The sequence below is a fragment of the Mirounga leonina genome, unplaced genomic scaffold (assembly GCF_011800145.1).
Source record: "Mirounga leonina isolate KUSES-001 unplaced genomic scaffold, KU_Mleo_1.0 Mir_91, whole genome shotgun sequence".
Lineage (NCBI taxonomy): Eukaryota > Metazoa > Chordata > Mammalia > Carnivora > Phocidae > Mirounga > Mirounga leonina.
The window spans coordinates 49,413,420-49,440,201 of record NW_023270839.1 but is presented as its reverse complement, the minus strand read 5'-3'; the positions used below and the strand labels follow the sequence as shown (position 1 = coordinate 49,440,201).

Sequence of the window (26,782 nt, the reverse complement as noted above, 5' to 3'; positions counted from 1 at the left end):
TATGAAAGAGTGACAGACACTCAAATAATTTCATTGTGACAGAGTAGAGATTAAAGCATTTGTGGATTAAGAAAAATACTTGGAAGCATTTAAAAAAATTGAAACTAGCAATGGGACCACTAGACTGATGCTCAGAAGATACTATTCTGTTCTTTTAACTTTGTTCCAAAGTTACACTGTAATGTATATAGCACTTGTCATTTTCAATCCAACACATAATGAATATGATTCCATAAACCATGTTATTTTATTTCACTACAGAGATGGATTCTAGCACTGGTCTTAAACTGGTTTATGTATAAATTCTTGTGATTGGGATAAAGGGAACAATATATATGAGCAATCAACTGCTGTTCCAAACATCCTTCACAAACTCTTACGTGATTCTGTTTTATTATGGGGGGGTATACAAACTATGATTTGAACAATACTGCTTTTGAACATCTCTTACAAGCCCTAGTTATAGAATCAATTACTCTGCTTCCTTTCTAGCACTTGCACTTAGAAGATTATAAAATGTAGATGTGTGAATATGAAAATACAACAATCCAAAATCCTTGGGATGCGGCAAAAGCAGTTCTAAGAGGGAAATATATAGCAATAAAGGCCTACCTCAAGAAACAAGGAAAAGCTTGAATAAAAAAAAAAAAAATCTAACCTTATACCTAAAGGAACTAGAAAAAGAAGAACAAACAAAACCCAAGGTGATGAGAAGGAAGGAAACAATAAAGATTAGAGCAGAAATAAATGGCATAGAGACTAAAAAAGAAAAAAAAATCAATGAAACCAAGAGCTGTTCTTTGAAAAGATAAAGAAAATTGATAAACCCTCAGCTAGACTCATTAAGAAAAAAAAAAGAAAGGACCCAAATAAAATCAGAAACAAAAGAGAAGTAACACTGACACAACAGAAATACAAAGGAATATAAGAGAAAACTACAAAATGTTATATGCCAACAAATTAAACAACCTAGAAGAAATGAATAAATTCCTAGAAACATACAATCTTCCAAAACTGAATCAGGAAGAAACAGAAAATCTGAACAGATCGACTACAAGTAATGAAATTGAATTGGTAATTAAAAAAAAATCCCAACAAACAGAAGTCCAGGACCAGATGGGTTCACAGGTGAATTCTACCAAACATTTAAAGAAGAGATAATAACTATTCTTCCTTAACTATTCTAAAAAATAGAAAAAGAAGGAAAGCTTCCAAATACATGATAATACAAATAAACACGAGGCCAGTATCACCCTGATACCAACAGCAGACAAGGACACCATACACAAAAAAGAGAACTAGAGACCAATAACCCTGATGAACATAGATGCAAAAATCCTCAACAAAATATTTGCAAATTGAATTGAACAATACATTAAAAAGATCATTCACTACGATCAAGTGAGATTTATTCTGGGGATGCAAGGATGGTTCAGTAGTCACAAATCAATCAATGTGATACATCACATCAACAAAACAAAGGATAAAAATCATATGCTCATGGTAATAGATGTTCATTCATGATAAAAACTCTTGACAAAGTCGGGTTAGAGGAAACATACCTCAACATAATAAAGGCCATATATGAAAAAGCCATTGGTAACATACTCAATGGTGAAAAACTGAGAGCTTTTCCTCTAAGATCTGGGACAAGACAAGGATGTCCACTCTCGCCACCTTTACTCAACATAGTAATGGAAATCCTAGCCACAGTAATGTAATCAGACAAGAAAAAGAAATGAGTCATCCATATCGGTAAAGAAGAAGTTAAACTGTCACTATTTGCAGACAACATGATACTATACATAGAAAACCTTAAAGACTCCACCAAAAAACAACTAGAAGTAATAAATGAATTCAAGAAAGTTGCATGATACAAAATTAATACCCAGAAACTGGTAGTGCTTCTGTATACTAATAATGAAGTAGCAGAAAAAGAAATTAAGAAAACAGTCCCATTTATAATTGGACCAAAAACTTAGGAATAACCTTAACCAAAAAGGTGAAAGACCTGTACTCTGAAAACTATAAAACACTGATGAAGGAAAATGGAGATGACACAAACAAATGGGAAGATATTCCATGCTCATGAATTGGAAGAATTAATATTGTTAAAATGTCTAAATTGCCCAAAACAATCAACAGATTCAATACAATCCTTATCAAAATACCAACACTATTTTTCACGGACCTAGAACAAATAACACCAAAATTTGTATGGAACCATAGAAGATACCAAATAGCTAAAGCAATCTTGAGAAAGAAAAACAAAGTTGGAGGTACCACAATTTCAGATTTCAAATTATACTGAAAAGCTATGGTAATCAAAACAGTATAGTACTGACACAAAAATAGATACACAGATCAACAGAACAGAATAGAGAGCCCAGAAACAAACCCACAACTATATGGTTAATTAATCTATGACAAAAGAGGCAAAAATATACAATGAGGAAAAGACAGTCTCTTCAGTAAATGGTGATGGGAAAACTGGACAGCTGCCTGTAAAAGAATGAAACTGGATCACCTTTTAACACCATACACAAAAATAAACTCAAAATGAATTTAAGACCTAAATATGGGACCTGAAACCAAAGAAATCCTAGAAGAGAACACAAGCAGTAATTTTTTTGACATCAGCTATAGTAATATTTTTCTAGATATGTCTCCTAAGGCAACAAAAGCAAAAACAAACTACTGGAACTACATCAAAACAAAACAAAACAAAAATCTTTTGCACAGCAAAGGAAACCATCAACTGAACAAAAAGGCAACCTACTGAATGGGAGAAGATACTTGCAAATGATATGTCTTATAAGGGGTTAATATCCAAAATATAAAGAACTTATCCAACTCAACAACAAAAACCAAACAATTTAACTAAAAAATGGGCAGAGGACCTGAATATATAAAGAAAACATACAGATGGCCAACAGACACATGAAAAGATGCTCAACATCACTACTCGTCAGGGAAATGCAAATCAAAACCCCAATGAGATTTCTCCTTACACCTGTTAGAATGGCTAAAATAAGAAAGACAAGAAATGATAAGTGCTGGCGAGGATGTAGAGAAAAAGGACCCCTCATATACTGTTGGTTGGAATGTAAATTGGTATAGCCACTGTGGGAACCAGTATGGAGGTTCCTCACTTCCACTTACGGAATGAGTAAGTCATGGAACAAAAGGCATGGCAAAAGGAATATAATCAATGCTCTTGTAACAGTGATGTATGGTGACAGATGGTAGCTACACTTGTGGTAAACACATAATGTATAAACAAATACACCTGTGATCAATGACATCTTTTGGGCTCATTGTATAATAGGGAGAGACATTATTTTTTTAAAGGCAGAGAAATATACCATGGAACTTTTATAGAAGTTATTATAATTAGTAATGTTATTAAAATGAGGCCTTATTGAATATCTCAGAGTAAGAGTATAATGCTCTGTTATGGGATGAATTATGTCCTCTCTCCCAAAATGTTGAAGTCATAACCTCTGGTACCTGTGAATATAACCTTATTTAGAAATAGAGTCTTTACAGAGATAATCAAGTTAAGATGAGGTCATTAGGGTGGACCTTAATCCAATATGACTTGTGTCCTTATAAAAAGAGGAAATACCATATAAAAAGAGACAAAAGGGAGAACACCATGTGGTGACAGAGGTAGAGAATGGAATAATCCAGCTGCAAGCCAAGGGTGTCAAGGATTGATGGCCACCACTAGATGCTAGAGAGAGATAAGGAAGGATTCTATCCAGAGCCTCAGAGAAAGCATGGCCTTGCTAACACCTTGATTTCAGACTTCTAGCCTCCAAAACTATTGAGAGAATAAATTTCTCTTGTTTTAAGGAACCCAAGTTATGGTACTTTGTTATAGCAGCCCTAGGAAACTAATACATACTCCTACTAATGGTCAGATAGAAGGCACCAGATGGTTCTGAGGGTGATAATGAATAAAGATGGTGGTTTATTTTTATTAAAATCATGTCCTTGTAGCAATGCCTAGTGTGGGCACCAATATAAACTGTGATTATACTAACACTATATTCCATTTCCTATTCCTGCAACTCTCTCTAAGAACACCTAGAAATGAGAAGAGAACTATGACAATACATATAGCCAACCTAAGGACCACCTTTCTCCACCAATGACATTTGGCAAATAAATATTTTTTACAAGGAAGAGAGCTATATTACATATAAATATAAACAAAAAAAAATGTGTGTGTGTGTGTGTGTGTGTGTGTACAGCATAAGAATGAGAGAGACAAAGAATATGAGAATGCTAAGAGGGCCAGAACTTCGCTTGATTCATTATTGTGTCCTCTATGTCAAGACAGGGCCTGGATATAAAAGATGCTCAATAAATGTTTCTTAGGGTGCCTGGATGGCTCAGGCAGTTAAGCATCCGACTCTTGATTTTGGCTCAGGTCATGATCTAGGGGTCCTGGGATTGAGCCCTGCATCGGGTTCTGTGCTCAGCAGGGAGTCTGCTTGAGATTCTCTCTCTCTCCCTCTGCCCCTCCACCCACCCATGCATCACTCTTTTTCTCTCTCTCTCAAATAAATAAATAAATCTTTAAAAAAATGTTTCTTGAATGACTAAAAGTATAAATTAGAACTGGAAAAAAATAAGTGGTAAAATTATAGAGGTACCTATAACAAGAAAAGATACTGAATTAATAATTTAAAATATTCCCACAAAGAAAAGTCCAGGGCAACATGGCTTTATTGATGAATTCTACCAAATGTTTACTTATTTATTTTTTAAAAGATTTTACTTATTTATTTGACAGAGAGAGATATAGCGAGAGCAGGAACACAAACAGAGGGAGTGGAAGAGGGAGAAGCAGGCTTCCCGCCGAGCAGGGAGCCTGATGTGGGGCTCGATCTCAGGACCCTGGGATCATGACCTGAGCCGAAGGCAGACGCTTAATGACTGAGCCACCCAGGCGCCCCTCTACCAAATGTTTAAAGAAAAACTAATATCAATCTTGCACAAACTCTTCCAAAAATAGAAGGGGAGGGAGCACTTCCCAGCTTGAAATCTATGAAGCCAATATTACTTACACACCAAAATCAGACAAAGGCATCACAAGAAAACTAGAGACTAATAACCCTTATGAATACAGACACAAAAAATATTTATAAAATACTAGCAAACTGAATCTAGCAACATATAAAAAAGATTATACACCATGACAAAGTTGGATTTGTCCCAGGAATACATGGTTGGTTTTAACATCTGAAAATCAATCAATGGAATACACCATGCAAACAGAAAAAAGGGGGACAAAACCTCACATGATCACTTTAACAGATGCAGAAAAAGCATTTGAGAAAATCCAACACCTTTTCAAGATAAAATACTGAACACACTGGGAAAAGGAGAGAACATCCTCAACCTGATAAAGGGAACCTATGAAAGCCCCAAAGTGAACATCATCCTTATTGGTAAAAAAACTCCATTATTTCCCCAGTAAGATCAAGAATAAGACAAGGATTTCCACTCTTGTCACTTCTATTCTACATTTCACTGGAGGATCTAGACAGGGCAATTAGGAAAGCAAAAGAAACAAAAACATCCAGATCGGAAAAGAAGTAAAACTATCTCTAATCAAAGATAACACAATCTTGTATATAGGAAAGCCTGAGGAATCCACAATAAATTGTCACAACTAATATACCAGTTCAGCAAAGTTGCAAGATCTAAGCTCTACATAAAACAACTGTATTTTCTACACACTAGCAATGAAAAATCAAAAGCTTATTATTAAAAAACAATTCCATTTACAATATCATCAAAAACAATATAGTATTTAGAAATAAATTTAACTCAAGACTTATACACTGGAAGCTATCCAACAACACTGAAAGAAATTAAAGACCTAAATAAATGGAAAAACATCTTATGTTCACAGATCAGAGACTTAATATGCTAAGATGGAAACACTCCCCAAATTGTTCTGAAGATTTAATGTAATCCCTATCAAAAACCCAGCTGGCCTTCTTGCAGGAATTGACAGGAGGATCCTAAAATTCATATGGCAATACAATGGATCTAAAGTAACCAAAAAACATCTTAAAAAGAAGAACAAAATTGGAGAAGTCACATTTCCCAATTTCAAAACTTACTTCAAAACTACAGTAATCAAGATTGTATGTACTGTGTGTTAGGGGGATGGGTGAAAGAGATTAAGAGGTACAAACTTCTAGTTATAAAATAAATAAAGTCACAGGGATGAAAAGTACAGCATAAGGAATAGAGTCAATAATACTGTAATAACTTGATGATGACAGATGGTAACTACACTAATCTTGGTGAGCATTTTGTAATGTCTGTAAGTGTTGAATCACTATGTTGTGCACCTAAAACTAATAGTTGTACATCAACTATACTTCAATTAAAATTTTTTAAAAAAGATTGTGTGTACTAAGAATAGAAATATAGATGAATGGACTAGAATTGAGAGTATAAAAATAAACCTGTATATTTATGGTCAATCAATTTCCAACAAGGGTGCCAAGACAATTCAATGGGGAAGTAGTAGTTTTTCCAACATATGATGCTGGGACAACTGGATATCCATATACAAAAGAATGAAATTGAACTCCTACCTTATACTATATATAAAAAGTAACTAAAATATAGCAAAGATCTCAACATAAGAACTAAAACCATAAAACTCTCTTTTTTTTTTTAAGATTTTATTTATTTATTTGACACAGAGAGAGAGACACAGCGAGAGAGGGAACACAAGCAGGGGGAGTGGGAGAGGGAGAAGCAGGCTTCCTGCCAAGCAGAGCCCGATGCAGGGCTCGATCCCAGGACCCTGGGATCATGACCTGAGCTGAAGGCAGACACCTAACAACAGCCACCCAGGTGCCCCAAAACTGTAAAACTCTTAGAAGAAAACACAGGAATCACTCTTTTCAACCTTGGATTAGGCAATGATTTTGCAGATATGACACCTAAAAGCATAAGCGAAAAAACAAAAAATAAATTGGAATTCATAAATATTAAACACTTTTGTGCCTCAAAGAACAACTTCAATAAAGTGAAAAGACAACCCACAGAATGGGAGAAATACTAGATAAGAGTTAAGAGATACTAGATAAGAGATAAGAGACTTGTATCCAGAATTTATAAATAACTTAACAGTAAAAAGATAATCCATTATAAGTGAGCAAAGGATTTGCATAGACATTTCTCCAAAGAAGAAACGCAAATGGCCAATAAGCACATGGAAAGACGTTCAACAACACTCCGCATTAGATAAATGCAAACCCAAACCAAGAGACACCACTTCACCTCCACTAAGCTAGCTATAATCAAACAGATGGACATGTGTTGGTGAGGATATGGAGAAATTCAAACCCTTACACATTGCTAGTAGGAATCTAAAATGGTGCAATCACCTTGGAAAATAGTTCGGTAGTCACTCAAAAAGTAAAACATAAAGTTTACTACATGATCCAGCATCTCCAATCCTACAGATATATCCAAGAGAAATGAAAACATATGTCCACTTGTACACAAATGTTCTTAGCAACATTATTCCTAACAGCCAAAAAGGAGAAACAACCCATATGTCCATCAACTGATGAATGGATAAAGGAGTATTATTCAGCTCTAAGAGGATATGAAGTACTGATGTATGCTACCTCCTGTATGAACCTTGAAAATATTATGCTAAGTGAGAGAAGCCAGTCACAAAGGTCACATATCGTATGATCCCACTTGCATGAAATGTCCAAAAATATGTAAATCCCTAGAGACAGAAAGTAGATTAGTGGTTGCTGGAGAATGGGGGGAATGGAAATGGAGAGTGACTGCTGTTTAGGATGATGAACATGTTCTGGAATTAGATACTGGTGATCGTTGTAAAATTCTGTGAATATACTAAAACTCATGGAATTGAACCCTCTGAATCTTATGGTGTGTAAATTATATCTCAACAAAGCAAATCAATAATACATTCCTAGAAATGACCGTAAATTCAGTTTCTAGTCACATCCTTCCATTCCTCTGTGCCCTTACCATCACCAAGGATGGAGGGGCTCGGTATTAACTGCACTCTTCCTGTGATGATGAGGCCTGTTTCCCAAAGCCACCCCAGCCCGATTTTGCCTCAACTAATGTGAGAAGCCAGAGCCATAGTTTATTTACAACATGACAGAAATAGGCTTTATAACAAACCTTATTTTCCACTTGCTGACCCAGACCTTTCAGAGATGAAGTGTGATGGAGAAGGTTAGAAGCAGTGAACTGTGTGCCAGCGTCTTATCATCCTTGCTTGACTACTGTGACAGTTGCCTGTTATCACTGTCTCCAGTTTTGCCTCCCACACCACACTGGTCATTACAGAGATTTTTTTTTTCTTTTTCTTTCTTTCTTTTTTTAACACCAAAGCTGATCATGGTAGTCCTCTACTTAAAAAATATGTCCTTGAGAATTTGGACTTGATCCAGAGGACAGAAATTTCTTGGCTCAAGCACAAAAAGCAAGCCTTTCATGACCCAGCCCTGGCTGTACCTGTTTTTCTTGGAGCATTTCATCTTGCATCTGAAGTCAGAACTACCAACCTGCTTGCAGTGTCTTTAGCACTCTTGGCTACTTCACGTTCTCTATCTCTGCTCAGGCTAACCCTCTTCCAGGAATGGTTTCCCTCTCCTCTCCTCTTTGAACATTCTGCCTCTGAGGAGTGTTTCGTATTCCACTCCCCCAAATTGGCCTCTTTTTCCTTGAGACCTCATATATATGTTGTGAACATTTCTCTCCGACTACTGACTACCCTTGATTTGTGTCCCTATCGAAATTCCCTACTACTGTCACTCATTGAGGGCAGACATTGCGTCTCATTTGTATACCCAGGAATAAGCAAAGAGTCTGGCTGAGGGGAATGGAAGGAAAGAAGGAAAAAACAAAGGAAGAAAACAAAAGGAAGGAAGTATTAATGTATAAATGGAAAAAACTAGAAACACGAACTTATTCTTGGCCTTTCCAATGTGGTCCCTAGAAGAGGCTTTCTGGGGGCGCCTGGGTGGCTCAGTCGTTAAGCGTCTGCCTTTGGCTCAGGTCATGATCTCAGGGTCCTGGGATCGAGCCCCGCATCGGGCTCCCTGCTCAGCGGGAAACCTGCTTCTCCCTCTCCCACTCCCCCTGCTTGTGTTCCCTCTCTCGCTGTGTCTCTCTCTGTCAAATAAATAAATAAAATCTTAAAAAAAAAAAAAAAGAAGAAGAAGAAGAGGCTTTCTGGGTGTCATTTTCCACCCATTTTTCCAAATTAGAACAAACAAAAATAATCATGGACGTGGAAGGAACAGATTCCCAAAGTGCTTTTTTAAAAAATTACCTCAGAACTGGCAAGTGAAACAAAGTCTATCACTGTCAGCAGCTCTTTAGTGCTTATCAGAGGAGGTGGAAGAGGGCTAATCATGCCACTTTCTTCCACCCATAAAGTCCAAACTCCTCAGCAAGCTGGTCAAGCCTCTCAGTCTTATCTACCACTACTTCTCATAACTCCCCCACAGAAACACTTGCTTCCTGTTCTTTTAATATGCTCCATATTTTTATTTCTACCTCTCTGCTTTAGTAAAGGTGTTGTGTCGTAAGCCCAGCTCAGATGGCCCTTCTCCACAGAAGACTCCCTACTCCCCACGTCCAAATTGGGAACCATCACTTCTTCCTCTGTGCTCTCTTAGCACTTTTGCTCTATTACAGCATTTTCAGCCTTTTATAATGTGTGTACGTATTTTTTTTTACACGTCCTCAGAACCTGGCACAGTGTGAGACACGCAGCAGTTGGGCAGTAAGCGGCTGCAAGACTGAAGGACACAGAGTCAGAAGAGTTGCTCATCATTCCAAAATGAAAATGGACAGCCAAGGCAGCAAGGAAATAAAGACAATTAATAGTGGCTTCTCTTCCCAAACAGCAGGATATCATCTCCTGGGAGCTATGGAGATTTCCACACGGGAATCAGAAACGTTGGAATTTTAGATGAAACCAGGAGCATTCCACAGCCCATGCAAACAGGTCAAGCCATTCTCCCACATCTAAAAGTGTTTTGTGTTCTTATTTTTTTCCTCAAGAAAGACAAGTTCTCCTAACTGAATTCCAATCATCAGGGTCAATGTTTTAAAAGCTTGGTATCTGGGCTGTTTTTATTTTAAACTTTTAATCCCGTACATTCCTCTCAAGCCTCTGGGACCAGACACTAAGCTCAGCTTTCAGCAGTCCTGATATAACATCACATACTCTACATTTTTGTGGCATACCAGCTCTCTAAACAGAAAAAAAAAAAAAGAGATTGTGTTCTAAATCTTGCCTTGCTATAGACTAAAAAAGTTCTTTTGGACAAATATGTTTAACTAAACCACATTCAAACCTTACTTTCCCCTCTTTTTGAGCTTCCTTACTCCATCTCTTTACTCTCTCCCCACTTAAAAATGTCTTTGGACTAACAGAGAAGCCACTATGTCATGTTCTGAAAAGCAAATGATGAAAGATGGATTAAAAGGGAATAATTTAATGACACTCTGAAGAAGCCAAAGGGTGTTTAAAACTCCTCAGGAAGGAAAATGATTGATATAGGACTCTTAAGACTTACAAGATTAGTATGAAAAGTAGAAAGGAAGTAAGAAAAATAATATTTCTAAAGATCAACATTTTGTTTATTTATTTATTAAGATTTATTTATTTATTTTAGAGAGAGGGGAGAGAGAGAGAGAGCTAGTACAAGCAGGAGGGGCAGAGGGAGAGGGAGAGAATCTCCAGCAGACACCCTGCTGAGCACAGAGCCTGACACAGGGCTTGATCCCAGGACCCTGAGGTCATGACCTGAACTGAAATTAAGAGTTGGACGCTTAACTGACTGAGCCACCCAGGCGCCCCAAGATCAACATTTTAAAGATGATCACATATTGAAAAACTCAAAACAATAACTCCGTGGTTAGAGAGTGCCGCTGAAAGGCAGTACCACTGAAGACACACCAGGAACAGGCCACAGCACGTGTCTACTTAGGACCTGACAATCATCACAGTCTTGGGGTGCTAGTGAGTAAAGGCACTTAATGACGACACATTTGGACGGGAGCAGAATGCTAAGGAGCATAATTAACTCTTCATTCCCTAAAGACAGGAATGTCATGGGCTCCTACCTAGTTGGTCTCTCTGCCTCCAATTATCTTGTAGTAGCTCCAGAACAAACTTTTAAAAATCCTGATCATGTCCTTTTATTCAAAAATTTTCAGTTGCTCTCCATTTCCTATAGGTAAAAGATAGACTCACTGTGATGTATACATACCATTTATGATCTAGCCTCACTTTTCCACTCTGTCTCATCACCCCTACTCTGCCCCCTTTCACTCTGTACTTAGGCTACCCTGAGTAATTACCTGTGGTTAATTGAACACTCACTGCTCTCTTAAGCTTTAGGCCTTATACATACTCTTCCTTCTACCTGGAATGTTCTCCCTTGCTTGTCAATCTGGCAAACAACTACCCTTCTTTCAAGCTCTCCTCAAACCCTAAGTGACCCTCTCCTAGACTCCTCCGGGCAGAGGCTTTCATTCAACCTTTAAATATCTGCATCACAGCAACTAGCACACAGGCTCCTAAGAGTCCAGCCCATGTCTGTCTTTCCCAAAGGCCAAGGGTCCTTGAAGACAGCACTGCTATTTCCAGCACCAGGAGATAGTTGGGTGTTCGACAAATGTTTGCTGAATGAACGTATTAAAGTTCAAATAAGTGGAACATATTTTTCTACTTAAATTGTAATCTCACCCCTAATTTTTTTCCAGGGCTCATGACAAGTAATATAGATGAGAATAGGAAAAGAGAGGACAAAGGAAGAGACATTCATCTCCAAACTGGGAAATATGCATGGTAGTTTATAAATATAGATGTCACATACCACTGTGCACCAGCCTTGTCAAGTGACTAGGCCACTCACTGGCTAAACCTAGCACTCACTATATCATTTCGTTGCAGCTTAGGAAGAAGGGTCCCACCACAGTCAAATGGAAGCACCAACTGGCAAACCCCAGGGGATATAACTTCATGCCAAATGATAAAATGAAGCTGACCTCCAAAGACCACTTTGGGCCTACCCTCAAATAAAGAGATACACTGACCACTTTAAAGAAGGTCAGTGGTGTAGCAGCTGACAGACTCAATTTTTGTAGAATGTCATTTGAAAACCTCTCCAAGAACAGAGATTATTTATTTGGGGGTAAGTTATCTATGTAATTTGAATTCTGTACTCCCCCAACTAATGCTAGTATATGGGAAACTATTTTTAAGTGCAAATGCAGCTAAGTTAAAAGATAGGGACACAGTGTATGATTTCTTTTAAAATAGAAATAATTATATTTTTAGGAAGTACAACAAATGCTCAAACAAATGTTCAAAGCGGTCAATCTCAGTTTTTTTTTTCTTTAAGATCCAGATAATCTAAAAATGTGCAATTCTTTAATCTTTGGTTCAAATCATTAACTTTGACTTGTGTAGAATAATACCTGGCCCATAGAAGTTCCTCAATAATTATTTGTTGAGTAAATGAACTAATAGTAATGTATCCTTCAGAATGATTTTTTAAAGCTTCTATTTATGATGACATTATTCTATAATTACAACATCAAGGCCAGCAATGTAATGACACTCTTTTAAATACACTCACCCCTTAACATTTTTAAATAGATTTTATTTTTAAGTAATCTCCATACCCAACATGGGGTTCAAATTCACAATCCCAAGATCAAGAGTTGCATGCTCTACTGACTGAGTCAGCCAGGTGCCCCAAACCCCTTAACATTTCACACTGATGATCAACACAATGCCAAAGGAAGTTCTGGAGACAGAAGACTTTCAGGTGTTTTCTTTCAGTGTTTGAAGGGTACAGCCTTAAGGAGATGCTCTAGATAAGTAAGATAAGAAATGTGGAGGGGCACCTGGCTGGCTGGCCAGGTTGAAAGTTCCAGCCCCAAGTTAGATATGAAGATTACTTTTAAAAAAAAGTAATCTTGGGGCCCCTGGGTGGCACAGTTGGTTAAGTGTCCAATTCTTGGTTCCGGCTCAGGTCATGATCTCAGGATCATGAGATCAAGCCCGGTGACAGGCTCTGAGCTCAGCAAGGAGTCTGCTAAAGTTTCTCTCTCCCTCTTCCTCTGCCCTTCCCTGTGCTTGCTCTCTTTCTCTTTCTCTATCTAAAATAAATAAATAAATCTTAAAAGAAAAAAGTAATCATGGGCGCCTGGGTGGCTCAGACGGTTAAGCGTCTGCCTTCGGCTCAGGTCATGATCCCAGGGTCCTGGGATCGAGTCCCGCATCGGGCTCCCTGCTCCTTGGGAGCCTGCTTCTCCCTCTGCCTCTCTCTCTCTCATGAATAAATAAATAAAATCTTAAAAAAAAAAAGTAATCTTGTGGGGCTATGTAGAAGGAAGCTGAGATCTGGCTTATATAATTCCTTCCTTAGGAAACCTCTGGATTAAGCCTCATACAGGCATACCTCACTTAATTGCACTTTGCAGATATTGTGTTTTTTTTTTAAATAAACTGAAGGTTTATGGCAACGTCTTATCTAGCAAGTCTATCGGTGCCATTTTTCTAACAGCATTTGCTCACTTTGTGTCTCTGTGTCACTTTTTAGTTATTCTTGCAATTTTTCAAACTTTTTTTATTATTATATCTGTCATGGTGATCTGTGATGAGTGATATCAGCAGTTTTGTTACTGCTGTAATTTTGGGGGGCACCACAAACCACACCCATATAAAATAGCAAACTTAATCGATAAATGTGTTCTGACTGCCCCACCGACCAGCTGTTCCCTTGTCTTTCTCCCTCTCCTTGGGTCTCCCTATTCCCTGAGACACAACACTATTGAAATTAGGCCAATTAGTAACTTTAAACTGGCCTCTACGTGAAAGGAAGAGTTGCACATCTCTCATTTTAAATCAAAAGCTAGAGGGGCTCCTAGGTGGCTCAGTCAGTTAAGCATCTGACTCTTGGTTTCAGCTCAGGTCATGATCTCAGGGTCCTGGTATTGAGCCCTGTGTTGGGCTACATGCTCAGTGGGGAGTCTGCATGAGGATTCTCTCCCCTCTCTCTGCCCCTCTCCCTGTTTGTGCTCTCTCTCTGAAATAAATAAATAACTAAATCTTTTTTAAAAAACCAAAAGCTAGAAATAATTAAGCCTACTGAGGAAGGTATATTGAAAACTGAGGTAGGCTGAAAGCTAGACCTCTTACACCAGTTAGCCAAGATGTGAAGGCAAAGGAAAAGTTCTTGAAGGAAATTAAAAGTGCCACTCCAGTGAACACACAAATGACAAGAAAGTGGAACCATCTTATTTCTGATACAAACAAAGTTTTAGTGGTCTGAAAAAAAGACCAAATCAGCCACAACATTCCCTTCAACCAAGGACTAATTCAGAGCAAAGCCCTAACTCTTTTCAATTCTATGAAGGCTAAGAGGTGAGGAAGCTGCAGAAGAAAAGTTGGAAGCTAGCAGAGGTTGGTTCATGAGGTTTAAGAAAAGAAGCCATCTCCATAACATGAAAATATGAGGTGAAGAAGCAAGTGTTGATGTAGAACCTGCAGTATGTTATCCAGACAATCTAGCTAAGATAATTAATGAAGGTGGCTACAGTAAACAACCAGATTTTCAATGTAGATGAAACAGTCTTAGAGTAGAAGAAAATGCAATCTCAGACTTTCATAGCTAGAGAGGAGAAGTCAATGGGTGCCTCAACGCTTGCAAGGGGAGGCTGACTCTCTTGTTAGGGGCTAATGCAGCTGGTGACTGTAAGCCGGAGCCAGTGCTCATTCACCAGTCCAAAAACCCTAACACCCTTAAGAATTAAGCTAAATTACCTCTGCCTGTGTTCTCTAAATGGAACAGCAAAGCCTGGATGACGGCATATCTGTTTATAATATGTTACTGAATATTTTAAGCCTGCTGTTTTGATCTACTCCTCAGGAAAAAAGAAATTCCTCTCAAAATATTACTACTTGTTGACAATGTACCTGGTCACCCAAGAGTTCTAATGGAGGTGTACGAGATTAATGTTGTTTTCATGTGTGCTAAAACAACAACCGTTCTCAAACCATGGATCAAGGAGTCATTTTGACTTTCAAGTCTTGTTATTTAAGAAATACATTTTGCAAGGCTACAGCTGCCATAGATAGTGATTCCCCTATGGATCTGGACAAAGTCAACTGAAAACCTTCTGGAAAGGATTTACTTTTCTGGATGCCATTAAGAACATTTCTGATTTGGGCACCTGGGTGGCTCAGTCGGTTAAGCGTCTGCCTTTGGCTCAGGTCATGATCCCGGAGTTCCTGGATCGAGCTCCACATGGGGCTCCCTGCTCAGCGGGGAGTCTGCTTCTCCCTCTGCCCCTCACCCTGCTCGTGCTCTCTCTCTCTCTCTCATAAATAAAATTATAAAAAAAAAAACATTTCTGATTCAAGGGAAGAGGTCAAAATACCAACATTAACAGGAGTTTGGAAGAAGTGGATTCCAGTCCACATGGAGGTCTTTGAGGGGTTCCAGACTTGCATGAAGGAAGTAACTGCAGATGTGGTGGAAATAAGAAGAGAACTGGAATTAGAAGTGGAGCCTGAAGGGGCATCTGGGTGGCTTAGTAGGTAAAGTGTCCAATTCTTGGTTTCAGCTCAGGTTGTGATCTCAGGGTCATGGATCGAGCCCCACATCAGGCTCTGCACTCAGCAGGGAGTCTGCTTGAGATTCTCTCCTTCTGCTCCTCCCCCCATTCGTGCCTGTTCTTGCTCTCTCTTTAGTAAATAAATAAATCTTAAAAAAAAAAAAAAAGAAGTGGAGCCTGAAGATGGGACTGAACTGATGCAATCTCATGATAGAACTTTTTTTTTTTTAAAGATTTTATTTATTTATTTGAGAGAGAGAGAATGAGAGAGAGCACATGAGAGAGGGGAGGGCCAGAGGGAGAAGTAGACTCCCTGCCGAGCAGGGAGCCCGATGCGGGACTCGATCCAGGGACTCCAGGATCATGACCTGAGCCGAAGGCAGTCGCCCAACCAACTGAGCCACCCAGGCGCCCATCATGATAGAACTTTTAACAGATGAGGAGTTGCTTCTTAGGGGTGAGCAAAGAATGTCGTTTCTTGAGATGGAAACTGCTCCTGGTGAAGATGCTGTACAGATTGTTGAAATGACAACAAAGGATTTAGAATATGACATACAGTTAGTTGAAAAAGCAGAGGCAGGGTTTGAGAAGATCGGCTCCAGTTCTGGAAGTTCTACTGTGGGTAAAATGCCATCAAACAGCATCATATGCTACAGAGAAGTTGTTGGTGAAAAGAAGAGTAATTGATGCAGCAAACTGCACTGTTGACTTATTTTAAGAAATTGCCACAGCCACCCTAGCCTTCAGACCCTGATCAGTCAGCAGCCAGCATCATCTAGGCAAGACCCTCTACCAGTAAAAGGATTAAGAGTCACTGAAAGCTTAGCATTTTTTAGCAGTAAAGTATCTCTTAATTAAGATATGTATATTGTCTTTTAGATATAATGCTATTGCACATTTAACAGACTACAGTATAGTGATAAACATAAATTGTACATGCACTGGGAAACCAAAAAATTAATTTGATTTGCTTTATGGTAGTATTTGCTTTACTGTGGAGGCCTGGAACCGAACCCGCAACATCTCTGGGGTATGCCTGGATTAGAATAAAAAACCCAGCCGATTAATGGAACACATAAACTGGGATCTGAAATTTTCCTATATGAATTTTCCTGAGGGCTTAACTTCCCTAATCTGGGAATCTTATAAAGTCAAATGTGAAAGTCACTTTGGCTAACTCATTTAAACATGTTCTTAGTACCTACCACATGTTTTAGATAATGTGCTAGGTTGTAGGCACACAGAAAGAGAGGAAAGCCAAGAATCTGCAAATGGAGACTTGATAGATATTTCTAAAAAGTAACATCAAGAGTACTCAGTTACAAAGTGAATGAAGGAGAGCTAAAGTCACCGACTTATTTCTAACACAGTAAAAGTTATTACAAGCTCCTGATTTTAGCAGGCTGATAAAGTAGTCAGGTGTGCCACATAAAAAACTAGCAATATTTCTTCTAGACATCTTGAGATAGACATAGAAATGTGGGGAAAATGTTGAAGATCTGATTGAAAAAACATTCTATCACTTCTTTGGGAAGTCATTTTGGGTGGCTGATACCCTGCTAAATTCAGTTTGGGGTTGATTAAGATGTTCTCGATCAGGGTTTGTTCAGTGACCTCAAATCACCATCACCCAGAGTAAAATCATCATTTTTCAAGTTGCATAAAGACCAATATAATTTTTGTGCCCATAGTAGACAATACAAATCCCTCAAATAACCGATTCTTTAAAGCAGTGCTGTCCAACAGAACTCTCTGTGACAACAGAAATGTTCTATATATGCATGTCCAATGCAGTAGTTACTAGCCACCTGGGGCTACTGAGCACTTGAAATATTGCTAGTGAGACTAAGACACTGAATTTTTATTTATACTCTAATGAATTTAAATGTAAATAGCCAGCTGTGGCTAGTGGGTACCGACTGTATAGGATAGTGCAGCTCTAGAATCTAATAATGAACCCAGTTTAAACAAAATACAGTTTGCTTTGTGTTAAGGAGAAGAAAAAAGCCACTTGAATTAACCCTGGAGAATGATTTCTAGGGTAAAAAGAAATGGTTTTAGGGTATGGTTTTCATAAGTCAGTAGCTTTTTGAGGGAATGGCTGAATCACGACAGCTTTTGTTATACCACAGTGGAGTAATGATGCTGTTATCAAGGGTAGAAGTCTAACGGGAGGTTCTGCAGTTGGGTAATCAAGGCCTATTCCAACTGAGTTTTTTTTTCTTTTAACTTACTAGTTTTCAGAACTATCTAAGAAGGGTGGGAACTACAAAACAAATCCAAACTATGTCCCTTTGTTTTGCTATAAGTAGCAGACCTTGGGGTTCTATATCCTGTATCATATTCACAACTTCAGTCTTTAGTTGTGCAGGCAACCCACAACTTTTTGAATTTATATTTTTTTGTTCTGCTTATTCAACATTTCTTTTCTTTTTTTTTTTTTTTAAGATTTGAGAGAGAGTGTGCACATGCGCATGAGCGAGAGAAGGAGCAGAGGGAGAGGGACAAGCAGACTCCACGCTGAGCACGGAGCCTGACGCAGGACTCCATCCCACAACCCTGAGATCATGACTGGAGCCGAAACCAAGGGTTGCACACTTAACCAACTGAGCCACCCAGGCGCCCCTCAACATTTCTAATAAACATTTTAAATTATTTCCACTTTATTCTATATTTTCTGGCTAACACATCAAACATATTTGAAGGAGCAAATCTTTGGGAAGAAATAAAGGAACTTCATAATTATCAAGCACTTCTATATACCAAGTTCTTCTTTTACCATCAGCCCTACAAAGCAGATGTTACTATTCCCTCATTACAGAAGAGGAAATTGAAGCTCAGGCATGCTAAATAGCTGAACTACAATCATACAGGTGGACAATGACATAGCTACCATATGAACCAAAATCTGGTTGATCCCTCAAACTTATGTTTTTTTTCCTACTATATTACACTACCTCCTACATTCACTTTACAATGTAATTTTCAGAAATAAATTCCACAGTAAAAATAATGGTAATCCTTAACTTTCCTCCCTCAATTTCTTCCACTGGTCTGTCCATCCATTCTCTGCCTCATTTGATAAAGAAAGAGAAGAAAGAAAAAAAGAAAAGGAAGAAAAGAAAGAAAGAAAGAAAAGAAAAAGAAAAAACAAGAAAGAATGTGGTATTTATAGAACGGTTTTAGACTATTTAAAAGAATCTAAAGCTATTACATTAACAAGTATTGTTTCCTTTCAGTTTTTAAACATACAGATTTTTAAATAATAAGCTCCCAGGACTTTAAATCACAAGAAATTACCCAAAGGGATAGTTTAAAATTTCCTGCAAATGATTTATTGAAAAAGGTAATTTCCAAAAGCCATCTAAAATACCTGTTTTACTATGAAAAAAACAAGAACAAAACAAAAAATTAAAAATCCCTCAGTTGTAGAACTCTTGGCATCAACCCTATTACTTAGTTTTTATTTTATTCACATAGTAAAACCTTCCCAAAGAAGCAACTAACCAGGTGTCATACCCTATGCAATCAAGTACAGCCACATAGGCACTTAAGGAAAACAAGGCAACATTTTATGAGCATCACATACTTTTAAGAGTAAAGCAATAGGTAGAAAAAGAGCTATTTTTCTGATGGGGCATCTATAACATAGTATATTTTTTGTGTTCTAAGTAATCGTAATCTTTTGAAAAAAGTCTTAAATTTTGTGTCTCAATGCAGATGACTTAAAAAAAATGGGAGACAGCTCCAGTCTTTCAGTATTTTACAAGAATTTAGGGGTTATGATCATTATAGTCATGGTTAAGACTGACAGGGTTCCAATCTTGGTGCAATCCTTACTGGTTCTGTCACTTTGGGCAAGGCACTCTGACTCACTTTCCTCATCTGATAAATGGGGATAAAAATTCCTAAGGTTGTTGGGAGGATTAAATGAGTTAATATTATGTGAGGCCTTAGAATATTCATGGAAGTAATGCTCTATTTTTTCTAATTATCTACATAACTGAGAAGACAAATATGATAAAATAATTAACTGATGTTGGCTGATGGTTTTTTTGAAGGAGTTTTTTAAATTTTTAAGTAATCTCTACACCCAACGTGGAGTTTGAACTTACAACCCCAAGATCAAGAGTTGCATGCTCTACTGACTGAGCCAGCTAGGCACCCCAGCTGATGGATATTTTTTAAAGAGATGCCATAAGATGCCATATAATCAGTAATAATTAGTGATATATTTTACGGAGGACATCACAAAAGAAATGTTGGTGCAATAAGAATGCCTGAAAGATATGCTGATATATTATGCTGAGAGTATATTATAGTAAATAAGCAATAGTTTTTGCATCTTATAAGATGCTTCATAAAATATAAAAGAATGGGAGAAGTTGAGTAAGCTGTTTGACTATAATTCCAACTGGAAAATGGTATCCAAGATGGTTGCTTGGGTAAACTGTAGTATGGTCTCCCCAACACACAGATCACATAAGGCTTCTAGAACTTAGAATGGAAGTCTTTTCCTTACAGGATGTATTTTCAACTGCATGTGGATTGTTATGATGAGTTTCCCAAAAGAACATATTAGAGCATTTCTCCTACAGTATTACTTCAATCTTTTTGCCTTCTTAGGGACTCCTTTATTTCCAAGTACACTAGCTGATCTTAGAATAATTTTTCCTTACTATAACTCGATGAAGGGAAAAGACAAAAAAGAGATGAGAAATGAGGCAGAAGAATGCTTTGATATTATATGCCACTGATTTCCAAACAGGTGTTAAGAGTTGGTCAGAGTTCATAAGGATTTTGTTAGTGCTGTGCATGTGGTAGTCCAACTCATGCTACTCACCTCTCTCCTGACTTCATGGGAGAACGGCAATGAGAAATCCTTATCTAGCCCAAGGCTTTGTTTTTCAGAAGAAAACTATGAGACACTCAAGGAAGGAAGATAGATGGAAAGTCACTGGGCACTCAAGGAAGGAGAGTGAAGATGATTGGAAAACTGAAGAGTCTTTGCACTGGCAGACACCTTAGAGGTAACTTGGTCCTGCCCTCTTTGTACTGTAGGATTCCTTTTCACTGCATCTCTGAGAGATGGCCCTTCAGCCTCTGCCTAAACACCACAATAAATGAGATCTTACTTCTTTGAGTCTGCTTGCTCCAAGCCAGAAATCTGAGATATATCATAGATTTTCACATCAAATTAACTACTAAGCCTTATGTATTTTGCCTCTTAAATTTGTTTACTGCTCCCCCTCCCACTATCTTAGTTGAGGCCTTTCTCATCTCCCTACATGGTCCTGCCAAAGTATCCAACTACCAGATTTCAGGCTACCAAATACTTCACCTCTAATCCATCCTCTCGTGGTAGCCTGTAAAGTGGATGTTCTAAAACACAAATCTCATCAACATTATTCCTCTGCTTAAAACCTTTTGATGGGTTACTATCACAAAGAGCAAAAAAGTCTAAGGTTTTAGCTTGAAATGCATGATCTTGTCTAACTCTTCAGTTCATATTTTAGCAACACTAAATTGTTGTGGTATCCACAGGCACTGTGCTGTTTTGCATTTCCATGCTTTCACTCAGGTTGCTGCCTTGGGTTGGAATACTCTTTCTTCCCTCTGTCAACCAGATAAATCAGTTTAGGAATTATCTTCTGGAAGGCATCTTTTGACACCCTGTTGTGTATAATATAAAAAATATTCCATGTGTATATCACTGCATTTATAATACTGAAATCCTCCCGGTGAGTCCCTCAAGCAGGGACCATGTCACACCCTTAGCACATGGCACAGGACTCATGGTAGCAAGTGTTCAATATATATTCCTAGTAAACACCAGGACTTTTTCTGAGGTGAATTAAAAGTTATGGCTCCACACCCAGTGTTGTATGGAAGTGCTGAATCACTATGTTGTACACCTGAAACTTCTATTGTGCTGTATGTTAACTGGAATTAAAAAAAAACAACTTAAAAAAGAAAAAAAAGAAAATTTATGGCTCCCGTTGTCCAACTTTTGCTCCACGCAGCAATAAAAACCATCTCTAAAGAGAAATACAGCATTTGGATAGTGCCTAAAAAGGCAAAGTTTAAACACTATTTATATGACATTTTTTACTTACCTAAATTGCTGTAGGTTGCACTACAGGGATTCAGGTCGATAGTATCTGAAACGTCTTCTTTTTCCTCTTCCCTTTCCAGTTCAGGTAGAGGTACCGCTGCTGGGACGGAAGGGCAGCCTCCGTCATCTTGCCTCACAACAACAGATCTTGGATCCCACGGAGAAAAGTCCTCTGTCGCCTCCTGGGTCTTGGGACTGAAACAAATCAGACTGTGGTCACAGTGGCATTCAAAAGTCTTACTAAAATTTAGATTTATGGAAGACATTTACTTGCCCAAAATGGAAATAACTAGCCCCAGAGTCACAGCAATAAGGCCTAAAATACTTGTCTGAATACAGGGCAGTCCTTCGTATAGACTGATCCTTCTATTTATCTTGATTCATACATACTGAGAATCCAGTTTGGTAGAGGAGGTACAGTAAGCTCAGAAGGAAGCTTGAGAATAAGAAGGTAAGAAGTGAAACTTGTTTAGGCAAGAGGTGATGATGGTAGTGGTGGAGAAGGGTGAATGCTGAACTGGTCAAAGACAAAATACACACGTGCTTAGTAAAGTATTTAGCATACTTACTATACTATAGTACTGTAATATCAAATAATTTACTATATAAACTTTATTTAGTATATAGTATTTACTACATGCTGAAGTATTTAGTAAAGGATCAGGAATAAAGTTGAGATTAGACTAAATAAGGAGGTTAAGCAATTGCTTTAGTAGGTAAACTGAGGCCAGGAAAGTCTTATTGCCAGGAGGACAGAATCATTAACCTTTGCCTGCATGCATGCAGCAGGCAAAGTGAATGGAAATGAAAATTCTGCATTCTAGTTAATCTTATCTATTAAAATGAATATGAAAGATCCTGTTGGCCACATACCATAATGTGGCATCCATACTACTTTGTGCTTCCAATCTTGTTTCACTGCTGCCTGCTCATTTGCTTATAGCTATCTCCTCCAATCTTCCCCACATCCCATCCCGCCTGAACTGTCAATTCTGTTGCTGTAAGTACAAGGGGATGGAATGGTCATTAAATGTTGGCAGAGAAAACTAGCCTAGTTAGAAAATCTCATGGGCTAGCCAACAAAATAAATTCAAAATCAGGCATCTTTTAATGGTTTCTGAAAGTGTTCTTAGACTGTCACACACTCACCAACCCTCCTTCCTAGTTGTTTTCTGTTTTTGTTTATTTGTTTATTTTTAAAGATTTTATTTATTTATTTGACAGAGAGAGAGCGAGCGAGAGCAGGAACACAAGCAGGGGGAGTGGGAGAGGGAGAAGCAGGCTTCCCGCTGAGCAGGGAGCCCGATGCGGGGCTTGATCCCAGGACCCTGGGATCACGACCTGAGCCGAAGGCAGACGCTTACTGACTGAGCCACCCAGGTGCCCCAGTTTTTTGTTTTTTTTAAATGTGGGCAAAGAGAAAGAAGCAAACATCTTATACTATTACATGTTATTTCTGGATTTTCAATTGGCATGATGACATTTACAAGTTTCTTTAAAAGTGGTACTTTGTTTGATCATGTGTCATCAGAACATATATCACATGTGGATTTGAGGGTGTAGATCTGAAGAAGGAGTACCTTCTTATCAATCTTTCATTATAGAAATTATGCATGTGTCTGAACAGAAAAATAAGCCTTGAAGTCTGCTGGATATACAACCTCAAAAATACTCTTTCAAAGCTGGCAGAGCCAGAGGTTTCTCTATACTGGGAGTGAGCAATGAGCTGGAGGTTCCTTTCTGGTATCTGGCTCTCGAGGACAGTGGTAAGGTGGAAAGGAACCACTCCACTAGCAGCCAATAGGGTGCTTTACGTAAAGGAGGCCTCACACAGTAAAGCATGCTGCCTCTTAATGGGCTGCCCTAGGTCGTCAACCTGAAAGAAGGGCTCCAAAACAAAACTGGTTTCTCACAATATGGAGCATTATAAAATCAAGGTAAGAAGGGGCCTTTACTTCCCTGCATTAGCAAAGACAAAGCAAAGTGACACTTCTGAGACCCTCTCAGACACCACTTAGTGTCAAGACTGTAGATCACTGAGTAGTTTATCAAAAAGCTTCAGAAGGAAATTGATCTTTATTGGGCAGAAGTTAATGTAAGGCATTTCTGATTTCAAAGTACAAGTATACATATAAATATATAAATATAAAGTGACATTCTCCTCTTATTTTAATATTTTAAAGAAACTTGTTAATTTGAGAGGTTTCCTAAAATGCTGTTTTTAAGCTCCTAACCTCTGCAAGCTTGCTCTTGCCTTTTCTCTTCCCCCAATCTCCTCATTATTACTAAAAGACAGCTTTCTTTTCCATTATCAAAAGGGATTGGTAAAGATTGGTTCAGAAACCATGACTACCCTCTCTTGTCTGTTTTCCTCCCAAGCAATGGGCTATTTACCATGAGCCTCAGCTATCGTGAAACCCATTGAAAGAGGTGCTGCTATTAAACCATGAGGAATTCCCTGAGCCTGCTCCCCACATACATGAAACACAGCTCTGTGCTCCTAAGGGCTTCTCAAAACAAAATACGGATGCTAAGAAGCAAGAAATGTTGACTCACCCACTGTACTCACTCATACAATTCCCCATTAAATGATATTCTATAGGGCCTCCTTCGGTCTGTTAATCATGTTCTGAAGCTCTGATGTACCAGAGATCCCACTGAGCTCAGGAGGACTATAAGTTGGGTAAGATACAAGTTTCGAATTCTGCACCTTAATATCATCTACTGCACCTTGACCTTTACCTTAGGGGTTTGGTCTGGGAAATGTGCCAAACTACCTCTGGGAAGCAAAGTGAAAACTAGTTTTATTAACTCTTTCAGGATCAGGGCAGGACAACCTATATTCCACATAAAGATTAGTTTTCATAAGCACATTTTAAATAAGTACACTGGTATGTTTAAGTCACCAATTAAAATAGTCATCAACTATAAAGAATTATGGAAAGAGAGCTGATGAAAGTAAAATCACAAGGAATTGCAAATGGATGCTAGGATGTTTAATCAGCAGTGACAGCAGAGTCTAAAAGGAAGAATTTTTAAAGAAAAATTCATCAATGATATGTCACGTCTCGATGCTTGAGGGAGGAACAGCTCTTTGTATGATGAAAATGGTAAAAGAGAGATGGGAAAGGGAGAGGATTTGAGAGTTCAAGCTTAGATGTGGGAACATGCTATGGCTAAAAAATGAAAAAGAACTGACAACAGCATCGGAGAAGGTTGACTCAGTCACTATTATCAATAGACAAATTGTCTAGGAAGAAAGAAGGAAGTAAAATCTGACAATTTATCTAAGGCATATTAATTTTTTAAGGGAATATAATTTTTTTTTAAAGAGAGAGAAAGACAGCAAGAGAGGGAACACAAGCAGGGGGAGTGTGAGAGGGAGAAGTAGGCTTCCCGCAGAGCAGAGAGCCCGATGTGGGGCTCAATCCCAGGATCCCGGGATCGTGACCTGAGCCTAAGGCAGACACTTAACGACTGAGCCACCCAGGCGCCCTGGGAATATAATTTTTGACCTTTGATTTTTGGTGCCATATTTAGATATGAAATCAGAAAACCCTCCCAAATAATAAAATGACACTTTTCAAATACAGACTTTATCTCCTAACAAAGTGATTTACCACCAATATTTCATCGAGAAATGTTTAAGATAATGGAGAAAACACCAAAATGGGAATTTGAGAACCCAGCTCTGATTCCCTATTCTTTGATCATCTGTACAAACTAGAGGACAGCATCAGGAAGGAGATCATGAACAAAATGAAAATTTCCCCCTCATCTATGAGACAGAGGGTTAAAAAAAATCTTTAAAATGAAATTATAAGAAAGCTACTAGAATTTCCAATACACACTATCTTAGCCATCTTGAAATAACAAATATGACAAGGATAACTAGATTTTTTTCAGATAAGTACAATTTGATATTCATTGATATTCTCTTTTATAAACAGAACTGTTAACTGATAAATGGCCCACAAAAAAGACCTTATGGCTTCTATTTCTACTAGTTAAATTCATGTTGAAACAATCCCTAGTTCTATGGTGCTCTGTAGAATGTCTACAATAATTATGGCGTTGACATCTAGGTCCTTAATTATCAGATTGGGTCACACCCTGACTTAGCCTGCTATTTTCCTGGACCCTCAGCATTCACTCTGTTTTCATAATGGAAGACAACACAAGTTTGTGTGTACTTCAGACTCTTCAACTGACTTTTTCATTAATGACCAGTTTATAATTGAGATTCAGAATGTCTGACCCAACATTTAAAAAATCATGTCATAATCTCCATGAAGACATCTCATTTTCTGAACGTGGAGAATGAACTTAGGGTGTTCAAAAGAAACTGTAACATTGTTACAGATTTGTCTGTTATACAAAAAAAATCCCTTGGTAAGGTGATCTCTCATCAGTCTGCAACATTCATACATAATTCAAATCTGCACAAGCAGTCTCCTGTGGGAAGCTTACTTGGCTTACCCAGGTGGTAGGATTAATCATTACACCATCAAATGAAAATGATCTTTTTTTTTTTTCCTGGCAAATTCGTTCAAGACAGATTTTTGTAAAAATTCTGTTAAAAGTCTGAATGTACTTTTTAAAGAGGCAAATTAATTCTGCATTAGAGTCCTTTATGCATCCAAGTATTTCCACAATTTCTGTTCAACTTTATCTTCAAATTCAACCACCTCCACTCAGCTTCAGAAGGGACAGTAAATGAAGTTAAGCTTCTACAGAGGCCATCTGCTTCTTTGGGCAAATGGTATTCTAACTTCCCATTTGCCAGCTCTCTTTGGCAAACTTTTGTCTCTATTTGCCCAAGAAAGCCAATTAACAAATGTGTGATTTTTAAAACCTCTTTTTACCCCTAAAATTCAGATCAAAGCATATCAGAAACAGCATATCACAGTTCTGTTAACTGGTTTCAGAGCTGCTGATTTCTGGGGTTGCTGGGGATGATGGACTTTTGCAGAAATGGAATACACACCAACA

The 26,782-nt window shown here is 38.1% G+C and overlaps 1 protein-coding gene across 6 annotated transcripts in view; it reads right to left on the bottom strand.

The window, feature by feature from the left end:
* The window catches only part of PEAK1 (pseudopodium enriched atypical kinase 1), a 321,626-nt gene that overhangs the window by 29,416 nt on the left and 265,428 nt on the right, over window positions 1-26,782 (bottom strand). For all 6 annotated transcript variants that reach the window (XM_034993978.1, XM_034993980.1, XM_034993979.1 and 3 more), the window contains one exon: window positions 21,792-21,985. In XM_034993978.1, the coding sequence (XP_034849869.1) occupies window positions 21,792-21,985 (194 nt within the window). The remainder of the gene's footprint in view (window positions 1-21,791; window positions 21,986-26,782) is intronic.